The sequence below is a fragment of the Oreochromis niloticus genome, linkage group LG4 (genome assembly GCF_001858045.2).
Source record: "Oreochromis niloticus isolate F11D_XX linkage group LG4, O_niloticus_UMD_NMBU, whole genome shotgun sequence".
Taxonomy (NCBI): domain Eukaryota; kingdom Metazoa; phylum Chordata; class Actinopteri; order Cichliformes; family Cichlidae; genus Oreochromis; species Oreochromis niloticus.
The window spans coordinates 8,188,340-8,206,853 of record NC_031969.2 but is presented as its reverse complement, the minus strand read 5'-3'; the positions used below and the strand labels follow the sequence as shown (position 1 = coordinate 8,206,853).

Sequence of the window (18,514 nt, the reverse complement as noted above, 5' to 3'; positions counted from 1 at the left end):
TTTCTTTATATTTTTCTGGGAAAATGGGAGCAGCTTAAACATTAAGGATTAAAAACAGTTTCTACAATTAAACTTGAAAGTCAGTTTGTATGACCGTTTTTATTCTTTAACACACCCTCAACTCTAAGGTAAGATAGCCACCCACTGAGACCATTTCTCACGAGGCTTCAGTGAACTCAGATCCTGTGTTGGGTCTTCACTATTTTATTTATTTATTTATTGGTTAAAGCCTGCCACGTTGTCTTTTGTCCACCACATGTCCAGCTTCCACCCTCCATCCATTTTCTTCCACTTATCCTTAGGGTTGCGGCTGTGGAGTGCTGGAGCCTATCCCAGCTACCATAGGAAGAGAGTTCACCCTGCACAGGCCCCAATTTCCTCCTTGGAATCAACACAAAAACAAATAAGGGGTGGCTCAAGACTTTTGCACAGGACTGAAACTTGAAATAAGCTTGCATAATGTGAAATGATCAGCTTGACCTTTTAATACAAGTGTAAGTTAAATGGATTAATGACAGTGCTCCCAACAGTCCTAATCAATATCTAAAAATAATAAATACAGTGATGTTTTATTTTAAGGGGTAGAGCATAGAGTATCCTTTACGCCACTGTCATAGTGAAGGACAGAGTTCATGTTCGGCTGTTTAAACGGGGTGTATTAAATTGTACCGTGACAACTGAAGCAGACCGGAGAGCCAGCCGTTTCCAGCCAACAACCGTCTGTTATGTAATTTTTAGTATCAGTTTCACTTCCGGCACAGCAGGAGGCGCTACACAGCTGCCACGTGATGTCACCAGAGAAAATGAAACATGGCGGAACGAAGGTGACGGTTTGTGAGAGTTGGCGATAACTGTTAGTAAAAATTTTGACCCTTCTTGTCTTTGTCGCAGGTGTTTGAACCTTTAGGTGAGCCGCAGCTGTATTCTTATACCTTAATAGGTTCCGCACATGAAGTGGGAGGTCGTAGTTGAGTTTGTTCGTCTGCAGAGGCCTTACCGAACCGGGCATTAGCTGTTAGCCACGTTAGCAGCTAAACCAGCGCCTGCTTTTGTTTTTGTCGGGGCCCGGGGATTGTGTGCTAGAGGGCTGACATTTTTAAAGCCTTTTGGCTTTTGTTTTTTTTACACTTCGCCTTATTTTTCAAACACCATATCCCCACACTGGACTGTGCAGCTGATCTATTTCTAAACAGACTTTAGGTTTTCGTATTGCACTGCGGGTGGGGTCCAGCTCGTCTTGGGGCGTGCTGGCAGTGCTCTCCGCAAAGGCCAACCACACAACAAAGCCATACGTGTTACACAGCTAACACACAGCGGGACTGTGTCTGCTTGCCCAGGAACTATGGATCCAAAACGCGCACACGACAAACCTCAAACGAGCGGCGGCGGTGGCGGCAGCAGCGAGGACTCCAGCTGCGGGAGCCCCGCGTCCCCCTCGAGCAGCCCCGCACAGCCATCGAGCAAACCCATGATGCCTGGGGGCAACGTGTTCGCTAACGACGGCAGCTTCATGGAGCTGTTCAAGAAGAAGATGGAAGAGGAGAGGAGGAAAAAGGAGATGCAGCAAACAGGTGGAGATGCCAGAGCCACCGAGCAAGGACAGACACCAGTGGAAAAGAAGGCCCCTCCCGTGACGAGCTTTGTAAGGGGTTTAGCAGTTGTAAGATGAGATAGCAATAGTTCCACTCACAGCCAAAGTGAAGCGCTATGCACTGATACAACAGGCTTACTGGCACCATAGTTATTACTCTAATGGCTGACATGTCATTTTTATGAGTGTTTCATACATATGCCGGTGATTGTATTATCCCTGAGATATTTCAGTAAAATCACCCACAGTGATGGTGTAAAACAAACGGTAGCTTAGTAAAGTGTAGGGGATGATCCTCACTGATGGTTTCGCTGGTGGCGCGAGACTAAGTGTAGACCTTCTGCTCTGGTGTAGTCTCCTTCATTGGCAGTCCACGTGCAAGAGCTCGTATAACGGTTTCAGTCTTCTATCCCCTAACCCAGGTGGGGAAGCGCCGAGGCGGTGTGTTCCTAAAGACCGGCATTGTTGCGAAGAAGCAGAAACAAGACACAGAAGTAAGTGGGATGGAAGGTGGCAATATTGATTGTGTTGTTCCCACAGGTGATAACCTCTGCCTCCTCCCCTGCAGGCTGAGCCAGGCAAGAGCGATGCTTGGTCTAAGTACATGGCTGAGGTGAAAAAGTACAAAGCCCACCAGTGTGGCGACGACGACAAGACCAGGCCTCTGGTCAAGTAGGCTCCAGGAGGTGGAAATGAAGTGCTTTGCTGGTGGGGGGGGAACTACCTGGGACAACCTCAACGAGGGCCTGCCAATCCTCGCCTCCTGTACTATCAGTTCGAGTTGCCCTTCATTTTTACATCGTTCACAAACTGCTTAGACTTACCCACCCCCTTTTTTTAAATTGTTTTTGTCATGCTTGTTACTTGTTGGACTCTGTTCATTTGAGTTGATGTCAAAAAATGTTTCAGACACTTGAACATTTATTATTGTTGAGGACCTTTTGCATTTTTCATGTCTGGTTTATTTGGGGTTTCATTAAGGACTAAGTTGATTTAATAGCTAGATCAAGGGTTCAATTAAATCTACACTGCCTATAATTGTGTTATGTTGTGTTTTGACATTCTCATAAATACCACTGTATAGGCATCTGAGGAGCAGAGACTGTATGTAAAAGATGGATGTTGTTTGCAGGTCTGAAAAGAGAAGGCAATGTTGAAATATTTTAAGCCTGCATTCTTTCTTGACTCTGCTTACAAAATCAGGTCTGATTGTATTTGCTTGTTAAGGATCCAGGGACACATTTTCTGGGCTTTTGCCGTTTTTACCATATAGCAGTATTTTGCCATATTATTAGCCCTAATCAGGTAGCAAGTGTTTAAACAGAGTTTGATAAAAGTCCTGTGTTCCAGACACCACATACAGTCACTCCTGTGCTGAGTAAGATTGCAGTGTGAACACGAGGCTTAAGGTCAGGCCTTTTTTTAAATTTTCTTTTATTACAGGTAATCCAAATTGTGTGGCAATATACGAATAGCGAGCCTTGTAATTTCAATTAGGTGGGGTTATCTCAGGCATTGTTTTGACTGATGTTTATTTTTGGTATCATCTTTTCGCTAAATGGCTTTTGCCACAATATGTACTTTCATCTGACATGTTCTCTCTACTAATGCATTTACATTACCACACCTGTAGCAATCCATCATTCATCTATCGATCATTGTATCTCAATTGGACCAATTTCCCTAACCCTTCCAGACACTTTGCTATTTACTTTTTTCTTTATGCCCAAAATTACAGCTGTGTTGTATTTTTTTTATTTTTAAGATAACTCCATTCACTGCACAGTATATAATTTGTGTTTCCTAGCTAGCTCACATTCAGACTCCACCAAACCTAATCTGTGGATGTCTGGACATTAAACCTGGGAGAGATGCCACATTAATCATTCTATTGGAGGCAATAAAAATAGCTAATGATGCTAACAGAGAGTTAGAGATCTGGGAAAACGAAATCAATTCTAATGATGTCCGCAAACACTTTGATTAGTTTATGGGCTCACTCTCTACTTCAGTCATACAGGATAAAACATGTTTATTTCACAAAGGATGGTCCCCATTAAAGCCAGAGCAGTGGATAAAGTAGGTACACTGACACTGCACAAGTCTGCATTGTTTTCAGCTTCCAGTCAGATCCACCCCTCATTTGTCACACCTGAACACCAAGATAGTAATGGCCAAAAATGCTGTTTTATGTCCAGCTTTTATATACAGTCTATGGTCCAGGGGTAAACATGTTCTAGAAGCTTCAGCTTCATTTGACTTTCATGATGCAGCTTGAATGAGTCATTTGAAGAGAAAGATTTTAATTAAAAGTCCGTTTGAGTTCTATACAGGAACAAATTTATCCAGGAATTCAAGTACAATTAAAACATGTACAGCTCTCTCTTAAAAAAAAAAAAAAAAAAGCTCAAATTCAACAATTTGTTTACATTTCTTACAGGTATCAGTGATAATTACATTATGATAAAAACAGCACCAAGTAGACACACTGACCATGCATCAGAAAGGGAGCCATACAAAAGGCACACAGTCCCAGCAAGCGCGCACACACACACCTCAATCAACTATAAATCCCATTCATTCATTCCTCCCTGTCCACAGTGATATAGGTCTATTGTGTAAACATTGGCAAACTGCATTTGCCATTTTATTTAACAGCTCAAAGATTTAAAAGTTGTCATTGTTTTAAAAAGGTCATTTTTAACTGGTAGTTGTGGATAGTTGAGCTGATCTTAAAAGCAAAAGTCTGTCATTCAGACCCCTGTTATGTGCGGTCTGTGCGTCCCGGCTGTCCCAACGTTTCCTCGTTTGATTGGACTGCATCAGCTGGGTCCGCTGGATCATAGAGTCTTCCTCTTAACATCACCTCCCTGGCTTTGACTGACATCTAGACAGGAACAGCACAGTGTTTGAAATGTCAACAAAAACATTACAAAGAGGGGAGGAAAAAAATGGCTTCTTTTTTTTTTTTTTTTAAAGTAAGGCATGCTGCCACCAACAGATGAGAACAGGACCAGACAGAAAATAAATAAATAAAAAGAGGAGGAGGGGGGGGGACAACCTGAGACAGAGAACATCAGACACTTGAAAGGAAAGGCAGAAGAGCAAAGGAGCAGGCTTTTGAGGTGGGGTCAGATTTTACCTGAGAAAGCGAGCTGCAAGTGAGGAGGCAGAGCAACCTGAGACCCTGACTGGAGGCTCTTATACAGATCTGAGGAGACAGGACAGGGCGACAAGAAACGAAGAGGGAGAAGATGGGAGGAACAAGTACCAACGGAACGGGGAGGTCAGAGGAGAGACGTGTGAGAAGAAGGAGCAGGAGGAGAAAGGAGGGGATAAAGGCAGAAGTGTGAGGCCAAATGTGAGACAGGAGAGGAAGCATGATGTAATACAGAATTGATGGGGGGGAGCAAACAAAAATGCAATGTCTTACATTAATTACAAAGCTTACATTTAGACACAAAACATGGTGATAAATGAGAACGCAGTACAACACAAAACAAGGCCTACACAGGAAACACCCACACAAAAGCAGACACACACCCCAACAGCCTCACACACACACAGTGCTTGCATGATGTCATATTGTAAAGAAAGCAATGCTATTAGTTAAATCTGCAGCTGCCATCAATGTCAGAGTTGCAGCTGGTGCGTAATCTAAGCCCCCCCAGTACAATGAGCGCTTGTGACCTGTGTGCATCACTCACTCTGCGTCAGGGTGGAGAACGGCGGGTTGCTACTGGCTGCAGAGCTGCTGGGTGCCGTGTTGGAGCCTGCTGCACCCAGCGAAGGCAGGTTTAACAGTGAAGGGAACTGGAAGGGCAGGGACACAGGCACCAGCCCCCCCAGCATCCCAAAACCGAGCGGAAGAGACGAGGCTGAGCTGAGCAGATTGCTGCTTCCTGCCGCGGAGACCTGAGCAGAAAAACAGGTTAGGAGTGTTTAAAACAACAGGAAGAAAGTGGTTTCATTCAACAGATTCAGGGTTGAAAAATCCACCTGCTGAGCTGTGTACATGTGCTGCAGACAGTGTATCCACTCAGTATTCACAGAGCTTCACTTGGTCCACATTGTGTCATGTTACAGCCTTATTCCAAAATGATTAAATCATTTTTTCACCTTAAAATTCTTCACATAATGACAAGTGAAAAAATGCTGGTAGTAGCCAGTGGAACCCCTCAGCCTGCTGGTAGATACATATGGTATCAATTTCAAAATCCTACCTCGCCTTGTTCTCAAGTGATCACATTCACAAGATTTTCAGAAAACTTGACCTTTAGGTCGAGGCCACTGAGATTCTTTTAGTAGATACACCTATGGTATCGATTTGAAATTCTTGCATCGCTTCGTTGTCATGAATTCCAAGGAATCGCCTCTAGAGCTCTGATTACATCGAGGCACAGATCTGGGGAAGGGTACAGAAAAAATGTTTGCAGCATTTAAGGTCTCAGTGAGCACAGTGGCCTCCATCATCTGTAAATGGAATCTGGGGAATCGGGGTAGAAGGACCTTAGTCAGTAATGTGACAAAGAACCCGATGGTCACTATGACTGAGCTCTGTGGAGGAAGAAGAAACTTCCAGAAGGACAACCATTTCTGCATCATTACAACAATCAGGCCTGATTGTTGTAATGCGAACACCAACCCTCAGTTAAAGGCATGACAGGCCACATGATGTTTGCCAAAATCCACCTAAAGAGTCTCAGACCATGAGGAACAAAATTCTCTGGTCTCGTGAAACAAAGATTTAACACTTTGGTCTGAATGCCAAGCGTCATGTCTGGAGGAAACCACGACCTCAGCCAAGATAACAAAGAGGGGTTTCAAGATCACTGTGTGTCCTTGAGTGGCCCAGCCAGAGACCAAACTTGAACATGACTGAACATCTCTGGATCTGAAGATGAGCGTCGCTGCACAACCATTTAATCTGAAGACACTTGAGAGGTTCTGCAAAGAAGGATAATAAGAAATTGCCCCAAAATAGGTGTGCCAAGCTTGTAGCGTCATTCTCAAAAAGACTTGAGGCGTAATTGCTGCTTGTTATTATGCTATACTGTATGCAGAGGTAAAATATGAAACTAATTCATTTTCGAATAAGGCATGTGAAGCACTGTGAATACTTTCCAGATGTTCATCCTACATGTTTCCTTATGTGGCCATACTGGTACTACAAACCTGTGGCAGCTGAGAAGAGACGGATGACATTGGGACAGATGTGACTGGCTTGGCGCCCTGAGGTGTCCCGCCCCCGGACCTCTGGCGCTGACCTTGATTGGCAGAGGCCGTCGTGGGGGAGGCACTGGATCCTGAATGCTTGCTTATGGATGAGGTGTTAATAAGGCTGGTGTTGGTGCTGCTGCTGTTGCTGTTGGGGGTCTTCTGGCTGCCTGAAGGAGTGTAACTGCCTTGCCCCGGCTTGTTCACTCCTCCTTGGGCACCTGAGAACTGCGGGCGGAAACCTGCTGGGCTTTTGTTAGGGTACTGGTGTAGGGACGGGGTTGCCTGAGACCTGGGACTTTGAGAAATGGAAGCTGAGGATGAGGTGGCAACGGTGACGATGGGGTTGGGGGTGCGGGGAGTGAGTTTGACGATGGGTGGGATGCTGCTGTGGGTGGACTTGGTGAGAGTGGCGTGCATAGGGGTGATGAAGTTAGACTGTGGTTGTGGCTGTGCCTGTACGCTGGGGAGTGTTTGCGAGAGGGAGGTGGAGGATTTACTCTGGGGGGTCTGGGGCAGGTGAGGTGTCTGAAATGTTTTCTGGACTGTGACTGAAGGCGATGAGAGGGTGTGTAGCCGAGGTGATGTGATGATCAGAGTGTCAACACTGTTGGCTTTGTTATTATTGCTGCCTTTGAGGAGCCCAGAAGGGGCAGTGGAGACCCCGGTCTTTGATCCTGGTGCCACTAGTGGAGACGCAGTGGGCGGTGGACGTGGTTTAGGTGGAGACACTGAGGCAGGCATGTTGGCTTTAGTCACACCCACACTCAAAGGTCTCTGCGTGTTCAAAAGTAAATGTCTGTGCGCCTGCGCAGTGCCCTTAACAACCCCCATGCCATCCACCCTGACCGAGGGCAGAGGAGAGGACGTGACGGAGGGAGCCCGAGACAAAGAGGTGGAGGAGGACGAAGAGGTAGAGATGTAGTGAGGTGCTTTGGAGCTGTTGGGAGTGCTGACAGAGTTCTTTTTCTGCTGCTGGATGACCGGTGAGGCGTGGAGGCTGGAGGGGGTGGTGACCGTCTTGGGTTTATCTGGGGACGGGGGGCTGTCCCCCTGGGCCAGGCCCTTAGCTGCATTGCCAAGGATGGCCAAGGCCTGAGAGATGGAGTCCAGAGAGGGAGCTTCATCGAGGGAATCGAGACATATGGGCTCAGACGGCGACTGAGGCGGACGCGTGGCGACCTGGGCAGCAGGGGAGGGAGCGGCACCTGCTGAGGGTGTGGTGTGACGAACCCACACAGCCTCCTGGAAAAAACAGAGGACACAAATAAACTTTCAGCGACATTTAAGAGCACCGCCACGTTTCTTCAAGTTAATCTGAAATCATCATTCAAATACTAGGAATAGCAGGTGAAAAACAGCAACAGTATCACAATATTCTGCATGCCGATACTGTATCAATACACCAACCCAAATATTTATATTTTATCAAACACATTAAAATATTAAATACATTAAAATACAAGAGGGCTCATTTCACGCATCATGAGATAACGTTAGCCGAGCACCGTGAGAGAACTTTAACCTTATTGACAAAGTTTCACTTTGACGACATAATTTGCATAACTTGTGTTTTTCACAATTTACTGTGCAGAGTTTCTGCTCCTAAACTGCAGCACATAAAACAACTTCCAGCTGCCTAACAGTTTCTAATGAGAACAAATTTGGAAACCTTACAAAGAATAGAGGTGTCAAACATAACGCCCGGGGGCCAGAGTCGACCCAACAAAGATTCAAATCTGGTGCACCGGGCAGAGCAGGGCATGTCGACTTTTAACTTTATTTTAATAAGTTTTACAGTTTTTCCTGTTGATCAATCCTCCCCCGTGGCTATTCATGCTACACCAAAGTAACATCCCTCAAAGTAATTAGATAATAGCAGGACACTCTGGGTAGTTCACTACCAGAACCCTTTTTTGTAATTTTACATTTATTTCTTACAAATTAGGTCCAAAGAGTCGTGCTGACAGATTTCTTTGGTTTCCCCATAGCTGCATTTCTTTATCATGTAGAAAAACTAAGAAGTATGGTTGAAACTATGCTTCTTTTTCTCATTTTAAGTTATCTCAGAGAGTTATATTAGTCACTAAACTTCTTTACACTGACAAAAAGGAGTGTTTCACTGGTCCAGCCCACTTTAGATCAAAGTGGGATAGTGTAAAATGTGTAAAATGTGTGCAGTCACCCCTTCTATAATCAAGAGCCCTTCCATTAAGTCACCCCACTGACAGATGGATTGCAGATTGACTTGAAAGTTCAACTAACCTTTGGCTTGGCTTTGGGAGCAGGGAGCATCTTCTTCTTTGCTCTGGAACAAAATAAAATTAATAAGTGAGTTATTAGAACAAATCAGTGATGAGAAAACAGGTGAATAATAAGGTCAAAAACGTACGTGTAGCCAGTGAGATGACCGTGAGCCATGATGCTTTCTTTGAACAGCATCCTGCAGATGGGGAAATACAGAAATATGAATACACAAGCACTAATATTAGGGAATTACTTCTTCATTACCATTCTATTTAAGCCATGATTGAAAACATACGAGAAAGCTAGCCGCTATTATAATCACTGGACAACCACAGAAATCGCATTAGCTGCAGTCACACACCTGGCCTGCATCCACCCCTTAGGCCAGAGGGGTTTGACTTCAGTCTCCATGAAGGCTTTGAGGTAGTCTTCCAGAGACAGCGTGTTCTTGCCTTCACGCTCGTAGCAGGTTAGCTTCACCCGCACCAAGTTACACAGCAGTGACCTGGAAGGCAAACAGCATTAAGTTAACCTCTGTATTCACAAACCTTGATCTCCACGTCACCCACCCACCTGGCAAGGTGACGACAATACAATATACCATAAAGGGCTGATGGGTAAAAACTGGGGAGGATCTTTTAAAATGAAAAGCCACATCACGTTCATTTTACAGTAATTTTTGTTAAAATTAAATAAAAGATTTTTTGCATGTACTGCAATGTATTCACACACCACTGGGTGTGTGAAACACTACACAGTGTCACACTTGATGACTGCCTGCAGCTTTCCCTCTCCAGTAGCTTCTGGAAACACTGGGCTGGACCTGGCTGAACAAACACCTCGCATGATCGATGAACATGGCTTTTCATATGCAAACTGTGCAGATCCAACTACCAGATGTGTCTTGATATATGATCAATGATGGCTGGTTTTTGTGTCCTGGAGTTTCCAGAGGTGTGGGATCACAGCAGATGCTCTCGATATGGATAAAGCGCCCTAGATCTCAGCTTTATATAACTCAGAGGTACCAGAATGCACTGCACTGCTGATTAAAGCAAACAAGTAAGAGTTGAAAGGATGGATCCTGTGAACACAGAGAGGAAACTGACCTGAGTCTGTCATCCCACACAAACTTCTTCCGAGGCCCTATCACCCTCTTCCCCGGCTTCTCCTCATCGTCATCCTCCGAGCCATTTTTCTCTCCCTCCTCAGACTGCTGCCTGTGAGCAGAGAAACAAACATTTCAGATCAAGGGAAAAAGGTATGTGAGCTCAGAGTAAGAGCCGAGGGCGAGTCCTTACTTTGCCACTTTGGCGATGCAGTCCATGTTGTATCGAGCGATCTGCTCTGGCATCACACTGCACACCGCCAACTTCAGCTTCAGCAGGGGCGTCCGTAGTCGGTCATCCTGGACAGCGAGAGAAATCAACACTCATAAAGGACAATACAGAAATGAATAATGGACACAGACACAAAAACAACAGCTTTTGCACAAATGCAGCAGTTGCCTCATAACAGGTTTAGCCCAGTTTTTTTGACTGTTGTCAGTCCTGTGTGGGCACACCCAATCGGGGGATAAGTGTGGGTTTGCACTGCCTACACAGCCCCGCAGTTCACCCACAGCTATCCATTGTGGGTGCATATGGGCATGTTTGCTGAGTGTGCTGAGGAGAGCATCATAGCAACACAGATGCTAAATGTACTGCTGTGGAGGTCAACAGCAAAACATATTCTGGCCAACAAAAAACAAGTCAGGGCCTTAAGCTGCTGTCGGTCTGCTCTTTGTGAATGAACTGAAGCGGCTCTCTTAAAAAGTTTTAGATGGGACCACCATGTTAGCATCTAGCAGGGTTAATGTCACTACGTAAGGTAATGTAATGCTTTGATCGCATGCACATAGGTCAGAGCTCTGGGGAGAATGTTATTCTGAACAGAAGAAAGTCTAAGAGATGATTTAGAACAAAATGAGTAGTACTGGGTGTGTGTTACTCTGCGTTTGGGCTTCAGTAGAGTTAAACTCAGTTAGCTTTTTGCTCCATTTGCTGCTGTCCTACTCTCTGCACTCACTTATATCGCATTTTGATACAGCTAAATTCACACTAAATCTGTCTTTGTGAATGAATGATTAAGCAGTTGTCAACATTGGGGAGGAAAAACTCCCTTTTAACAGGAAGATACCTCAGGCAGAACCAGTCACTCATATAACTCTTTTCCTGAAAGGAGCAGGTGCAGCAGCTGTTCCAGTCTGACTTAAAGCCACAGACACTGAGACTGGTAGAAATGGTGCTCATATATCTGCACTAAGTGGAAGGACATGGGACCTTTAAGTGATGTCAAATGCAAATCGTAGACCTCTTGGGATCCCTTTTTACCAAAACTAATTCTAACAGTAAGAACACTTGCTTCCACACACCTGTATGTTGAGGCTGAGCTTCTTAAGTCGTTTGAGCAGAGCGTCTTTATTGCAGGGCACAAAGGCCTCCAGGTGAGAGTAGACAGCTGAACGCACCTCTGTGGGCTGCTCCTGAACCTGCAGCTCGATGCTGACACACACAGACAGAAACACAAATTTACATTTAATTGATTTTACACAAATTAATCCGCACCAATTCAAAATTAGGAAATGTACTCACTCCAGCAGGATGTTATTCATGTCCAGTGTGAAGAATTTCTTTCTGCCCTCTTCATCAAACAGACGGGACGCCTGTGACAAACAGACATCGCAGCAGTGAATAGGATTGGTTATGTAGGCAGTCTACTTCACATATAATTCACACTCTTACTAACAATTATTTAATTAAAAACAAATAAATAAATAAATAATATGAGCTGGTAGAAGGCTCAAGTTCATACCGCCCTCAGGTCTTCGATGCGTTTCGCGAGTGGGTCTGGAAGTCCGCAGGGCAGAGGAGGAGGGGTAATCACGCTGCTCTGCACCGCCCGGCTACCTCCCATTTTGTGTCCCATCCCAAAGGAGCCGTTCTCTCCCTGAGCCGGGCTGGAAGGCTGAGGCGAGTCCAGCATCCCAAAGTCCAGGTCACCCATCATGTCCTGCAGCAAGTCGTTGTTGGCCGAGCCAAGCAGCGACATCACAGCAGGGTCTGCGGAAAGGTCAGCCATGTTGCAGTCGTTGCTGCCGGCGGCCTTGGGATGGGTGTTCAGGAGCGCACTGTTGGTGTTCGGCACTTTGGGGCTGGGTCGCGGCAGACCGGCGGCGGCCATGTTCTTCTTGCGCATCTCCTCCTTCTCCCTGGTAAAGCGTCGCAGCATGTTGGCCAGGTGCAGGGAATCCTTCATCAGCTTCTTCCTCTTCTTCTTTTCTGGCCGGTTTAAAGCTGAAACGCTGCCGTGACCAAAGAAGCACAGAGAATAAAGAAATTTAAGGCACAGCGTAGGGATAAGGTCTGTGGTTACAGCTGTGTTTTTCTGACATCACTGGTCAACAAATTCTTACTAACTGTTTAGTATATTCCAATTAAAGTGGCATAAAAGGGAACTAGCCTCCTACCCTCCTTAAAGCCAATAACAGACCAGAACACACAAGTACTACAAAGTAGTTTAGGCCAAGTACTACTTATGCCTTCTGGGGAAAAACTGGTGGCAAAATAAATTATATGGAGGACTTTCACCTCAGAAATTAAAGTTCAAGTCCCACGTAAAAGCCAAAAAGTAGTGGTGAACTATTTTTAAATAAATGAATAATGTAGATACTCCTTTATTTGTCTGGTGGGATGGGCTCAACGAGGAGCAATGCCTATTCTTAAACAATCACCTCATGTTAATTTATCTAAGGGACGACTTAGCTACTTATGGAAATAACTAGAATACAGGATTACAGGTCAAAACCTCACCCGGACTTTGGTACTTTGTTTTTTCGGGGTTTCTTTTCCTCCAAAATTCCACCATCTTGCTTTTTCCGTCGCTTTTTAATCACTCGCTCTTCACCGTCTTTCATCTTCTGCAGATAAGATGCAAAAGGGGAAAAAAGGCACAGTATAATACAAGGAGCAAAGCAACAGCTTTTCTTTTTAACTATTTGTTCATATACAGAGTGCACAGGGAGCCAAGCACCTACCTTAAAATGATTATCGTCTGCAGCTGCGTTTTCTCCCTCAGAGTCAGACGCAGCTCTGAACTGCAGAGTGCCCGTGTTGATGTAAAAGCCTCCATGTTTAGTGGTGAGAGAGGCCGGTACCAGCTCATCATACTGAGGACAGGATAGAATCACAATTAACTGCTTGTTTGCTTACGACACAACAGTCTTCTTCCACGGTCAGTCTCTCAAAGGACTACACATAATAAACTTCACTGACATTATTCTCAGTATTAAAGCATATTTATTATTTGTTTAATGTTTTCCCTCTCATCCAGTTTTCTTTTATTCTTCTGTTTCTACTGCAGATCAAAAGCATCCACTGACAAAAGTAAATCAAGCAAAACAAAGAACCATGACTTTATATTAAAGTTACTGCAATTTCTCATTATTATTTTAATACAACATGAATGTTTATCATCTTTATTATTACACTTATCTATTTTTTACTTTCGTTAATAATAAGGTCGTTACTTATTTTAATCTTTGGCAAAGAGACCTGAAACGTTCTGATTGAACGCCAATAAAGAACATTAATTCTTTTAAAAGAATAAACTCACAGCTTCTGAATTGTCAATGAAAGGATCGGTTTCATCGTAGCCGTAGCCGATATCAATGAGATCCTGCATTCTGTCCTTTTTCTTCTTCTTTGAGCTGCCGCCCTGCAAATGGACGGTAAATGCAAAGATCACAAAATGTTTAAAAATACAACAGAAACACGCAACAATCATCACCCACACAGATTCAGCTGTAACCACAACATGGACAGTAGAACCAGTGCTTCAGTACAGGGAGACTACTTGTCCAGCTGTGGTACTGGAGGTACAGGAGGCACCAAACGGGGAGCCACAATAAACATAAACATGAGACTTTTACTTTTGAAAAGGACACTTCATCATCCAGAGGACCCTGTGAAGGTCTTTATGGTTGACAGAAAAGATTTGCAGCTCTTGAATATAAATAAAAACGGCAAAGGTTAAATCGTGTGTAGGCTGAAAGAATTGTCATGTCAAGCAAAACTAGAAAAACATTAACTGGCAAAAAAAATATTTACTTCATTTAAAAATGATATGTATGCTCTTCTTTCCAAACACAAAAACCAACACGTGTGTAACCTCCTATTGACTGCAGAAATCACATGGGGCAAGTAATTACATTAATTATGTTATTTTTAACTCTAAGATTATAAGATTATTTATTAGATTTCTAAAATGCCCGTTAGTTTTAAAGGATAACTGTATACAGAACAAAATCCTACCAGTCACAAAATTTAGAAATTATTTTAAACAGAAAAGATACAATCGAACACAACAACACACATATCCTATCAGTGACTCTTTAACAGCAAGACGTCAAAATGTTTCCATTCTACATTGTTACCATTTTGTAGAACTGCCACTGAACCATCGACCTGTGTGAGTTTTAGTCACCTTTTGATTGGCCGGTTGGTCAGTGGAAGAAAAATGGCGCCACTGTAACTAACTAAAACTGAACTTAGAACTAAAACTAGGTATTGTAAAATAATAACAACAATAACAATAACAATAATAATAACAATAATAATAATAGATTACTAAAATAAAAACAAAAATGAGGCCAATCAAAAATAATATTGTGCAATTAAAATTGTTTCTACGTTTAGGAAGTTCAGTCACACTTGTCAACACAACCAACATTAAAAGGTCTGATTGTTTATTGAGACTTAGGATTTCTATGACAGTAAATCGACCGCTGACATAAAGCACTCTCACTGTGCCCTCTATTAAATAATGATGTAAAAAAAAAAAAAAAAAACCATGTTCTCATGTGTCTCATGCAAATAAAAACTAAAACTGAAAGTAAAATTTTCAAACAATAAAAACTAAAAGTAAACGAGCAAATTCTCTCTGGACTCCAACTAAAGCTGAATTTGAACCAATTCAGAAATGCTAAACTATGATAACTCAAACTCCAGAGAAAGTCTCTCAGTCACATTATCATTCAACTCCACTGACCCCTGCGGTTATTAGATAGCAGGCAGCCAAACAGAAGGAAAGGAAATCCAGAACAAACATTTGCCTACCATTCAACAACTTCAAATATGGCTTCATACCTTGAAACATAGCATTCAAATAGCTAGAATTTCCCTAACATGGCTTTAGTTTCATTTCTGGCTGTTGTGAAATATTCAGAATTGTCACCACTTTGCATGTTATTACGAGCCTGCTTCATTCGCGTGCTTATAAAAGCCAATATTAGAAAAGACTTGTTATCAGTGATAACATAGCTTTAACACTGTTTCTCAACCCTGGAACTAAGCCTACATTTTTTAAGCTTCCAAAAATTAGATTTTTAAACCATGAAGGGTTGAATAATTCCTCAAATGACTGACTAGCAGTCAGGCAGGAAACTCTAACATTCCTCACGTTTTACTCTATGGTCTTTACCTTACAATATAAAGCGACTTTGAACGACTGTTGTCCTCAACTGGTGTTATGCAAACAGGCCCGAGTTTACTTTGCTACTTACATATTTGCTTTCAAATTTTCTGGCAAGCTCCTCTACCTCCCGCCTCTCCTTCTCATCATCTGCAAAAGGGTCACTGGGGTCCAGCGGAGGAGTGAGTCCTTTGGGTACAGCAGAACCCACGGGCTTTACCTGAGGAACACCGGGATAGCAACTTGAATTGTAAATAAGCAAGGTTGACAACAACATCATAGTCATAATTGCACCTGGCAATACATGCAACCTGCATAAAAAATAAAAATAAATGAAAAAGTATGGAGGTTCTCACTATAGCAACTCTTTGAATTGTCCTGTGTGAAGTAAGTAGGACACCTCTCTATCGGTCATAACATAAGATGTAGACATACAAGTAACAAGATAGGATGGTAATAACAGGAGGGCCCAGTTTACCTGACACTTTAAATACTTCAGCCTGCATTCAGACGGCGTTTTTAAAGTGCCCCCCCTCAAAAAAATTTTCTTTAATCCTGCACTGCTTCAAACTCTCCAAAATCTATCTAAAGGCCATAATAAATAAATACATATGGAGCATGAACATCAAGTATTTACGGGCTCAGTGTGCTCTACTTTATTTGCAAATCCTGTCGGCCAAAAGCTCAGCAGCAACAACAACAACAAAACAACAAGTGCGACATGCACGCGGGTTCAGCACCGCCGGAGTTGTGCCCGGTTAGGCCCCCCGCTAACACCACCGTGTCTGCCTCTGCTCTCCTAACCTGAGAAAGAGATGAGTGGACCAGCTCGCCGTAGTTGAACTCGGACGACCCTCGCTCATTCGGCTCGCTCAGCGTGAGGTTGAGGCGGACGGTGGGCTTCTTCTCCTCCCTCTGCGCGTCGCTACCTTTCTCGTTGCCAAACAGACCTCCGCCACCCCTGACCCGACCGCACTCCCACCTCCATCTTTCCCAAAAGTGACGTCGACGGCCTCATCTTCGCGGCGGCGTTTCTTGCTGGTCTCCGGGGTCGGCGGCGGGGTGGTGTTGAGGGTAGAAATGGTGACGAACGGCACTTTCCTCGGCTCTGCCATTTGACGCTCTCCGTCCGACGTCCGGGCACACAAAACCTGGAGCGCCACGCTCCTCTCAGCCGCCAGTGGCAGGGGAGCTAAACTGGAGATGGTCGACAAGTAAGAGCTAGCTAGTTGCTCAGCTAGTTAGCTTCCTCGGAATGAGTGCTGCGGGCAACACAATGACTTTTGTCGCTCCTCGGCCCGTTTTAATCCATACAGTATTATCCCTGGAACAGCCCCCGTCGCCTACGAGTGACTTAAACTGCAGGAAATCGCAGTTTTGATAGCTTCCATGAAATTGGTGGTTAGCTACCGCAAGGAGGATTCTGAAGTAGCCATCTTGATCATTATTATCATTATTCAGAGGCTGGGCGTGCGTATGAAAAGAAAGCGGAAGGCAGAGAGGAAGGGGAACCGCGTTTGTCCAATGGCAGCGCAGAAACACGCCCACCTGACAGACTAGCGCGAACGTGGAGGAGGTGATTGTTCTGAACAGCCGGGATGTCTCACTGTTTACTACAAGGAGAAAATATAATAACACTTTTAAGTTATATCTTTAGGCACTTTGTTGTATTTCATCTTAATGATTCTTTCTAGATGCTGCACACTAGACAGCTTCTTCCTTTGTCCGACTTTATGTGTCCAGGGTTTTTTTCTCTTAACTCTTTCCTTAACGCTTTATTATCCAAGTCCCTTTCAAAAGTACGTGTTTAGCTTTCTGCTCCCGGGTTTTTCTCTCAATCGCATTTTTTTCAAAATCTTTGCATTTCTTCTCCATAGCCAGATTTTTTTTTTCCTCATATTTGTTGGTCTCAAACGTCTTCTCCGATTCATATTTGGTCCGGAGGAAAAGAATTTGTAGTTTTTCCGCTTTTGACTGTTGGATCTCTATTTCATTTTTAAACTTGGCCGCCCCATCCGTTTCTCCACCACGTTTCTCCACCAGTTTTAAAATCTTAGTTTTAAGGCGTTTAACTTCATCCATGAGACGCCTTTCATTTTCTTTTGTTTTTTCAGGCTCATTTTGGAGTTGCAAGAAATCAGGTTTGCTGATATGAGACGTTTTTTAATTGATGTATGTCGTTTGTATTAATTATTAATTTACTAATACTGTGCTTCACAGATTATCTGCGATGTCATTTTATAGAATGGAATGTCACAGTGTAATGAGCACAGAGCATGTATGTGTTTAATTAAAAGACATCATGTTCTAGTTGTTTTGAGGCCGTGTTGTGTTTTAGATGCAATTGTGCCTTTTTATTTTTTATTTTATCCTTTAGATTGTTTGTCTTTATCTTTCTCAGTAAAACTGTGGCAGTTCTCACTGACAGTACATAATATGGTACTTTAATTTTTGTACTTTTTTCACAAGTAAATCTGGAGTTACTACAAATTTACTCCAATATTAAATCATCTGTATTCAGCATTAAGAGTGAACATACAGGAAAATTTGTTTGTCACTGGGTGGTGCTGCCTCAGCACTGGACAACATATATTAACGCTTTATATTATTTCTCTCAAATCAAGTAAGATGTACAGAGGACTGCATCAACACACTAGGATTAATTATGCCATTTCTTTACACGTTTGCAGGATTCTCTAATATGGACTGTATATCATTAAAATACTTCAATTTCAGTAAGTATACACATTTCATATAATCATAGTCTGTAACTTTATTATTGGCATTAGCCCAAGTAATTAAACATTTTAGTTAGTTAAAAAATAATGGGCATTTTGATTGTATGTGCACCATAGTCTATGTAACAAATAACCATATAGCCCAGTAACTATATAATAAGGTGGATCCAACTTCAGTTTCACACTCTTCATCTATCAGAAATACACTGCT

The 18,514-nt window shown here is 43.3% G+C and overlaps 2 protein-coding genes across 2 annotated transcripts; one reads left to right on the top strand and one right to left on the bottom strand.

Moving 5' to 3' along the window:
• The first annotated feature begins 700 nt into the window (after nt 1–700).
• Nucleotides 701–2,678, top strand: trir (telomerase RNA component interacting RNase). The gene is made up of 3 exons (XM_005468495.4): nt 701–1,642; nt 2,014–2,085; nt 2,160–2,678. The coding sequence occupies exons 1-3, from the start codon at nt 1,343–1,345 to the stop codon at nt 2,265–2,267; spliced, it is 480 nt and encodes a 159-aa protein (XP_005468552.1). The 5' UTR covers nt 701–1,342; the 3' UTR covers nt 2,268–2,678.
• A 920-nt stretch (nt 2,679–3,598) lies between these two features.
• Nucleotides 3,599–17,581, bottom strand: ubn2b (ubinuclein 2b). The gene is made up of 18 exons (XM_019358221.2): nt 16,548–17,581; nt 16,370–16,515; nt 15,657–15,785; nt 13,709–13,810; nt 13,131–13,262; nt 12,907–13,013; nt 11,909–12,398; nt 11,689–11,759; nt 11,469–11,598; nt 10,357–10,463; nt 10,165–10,275; nt 9,417–9,560; nt 9,201–9,251; nt 9,074–9,116; nt 6,767–8,053; nt 5,299–5,506; nt 4,734–4,802; nt 3,599–4,478 (listed from the first exon to the last, which is right to left on the bottom strand). The coding sequence occupies exons 1-18, from the start codon at nt 16,678–16,680 to the stop codon at nt 4,432–4,434; spliced, it is 3,507 nt and encodes a 1,168-aa protein (XP_019213766.1). The 5' UTR covers nt 16,681–17,581; the 3' UTR covers nt 3,599–4,431.
• Nucleotides 17,582–18,514: the final 933 nt, after the last annotated feature.

Coding starts and splice junctions, on each gene's coding strand:
- trir (XM_005468495.4), top strand. CDS start 1,343: ATGGATCCAAAACGCGCACACGACAAACCTCAAACGAGCGGCGGCGGT. Junction 1,643..2,013: donor CCCCTCCCGTGACGAGCTTT/GTAAGGGGTTTA, acceptor CCCCTAACCCAG/GTGGGGAAGCGCCGAGGCGG. Junction 2,086..2,159: donor AGCAGAAACAAGACACAGAA/GTAAGTGGGATG, acceptor CCTCCCCTGCAG/GCTGAGCCAGGCAAGAGCGA.
- ubn2b (XM_019358221.2), bottom strand. CDS start 16,680: ATGGCAGAGCCGAGGAAAGTGCCGTTCGTCACCATTTCTACCCTCAAC. Junction 15,786..16,369: donor TCCACTCATCTCTTTCTCAG/GTTAGGAGAGCA, acceptor GGTGTTCCTCAG/GTAAAGCCCGTGGGTTCTGC. Junction 13,263..13,708: donor TCATTGACAATTCAGAAGCT/GTGAGTTTATTC, acceptor TCCTGTCCTCAG/TATGATGAGCTGGTACCGGC.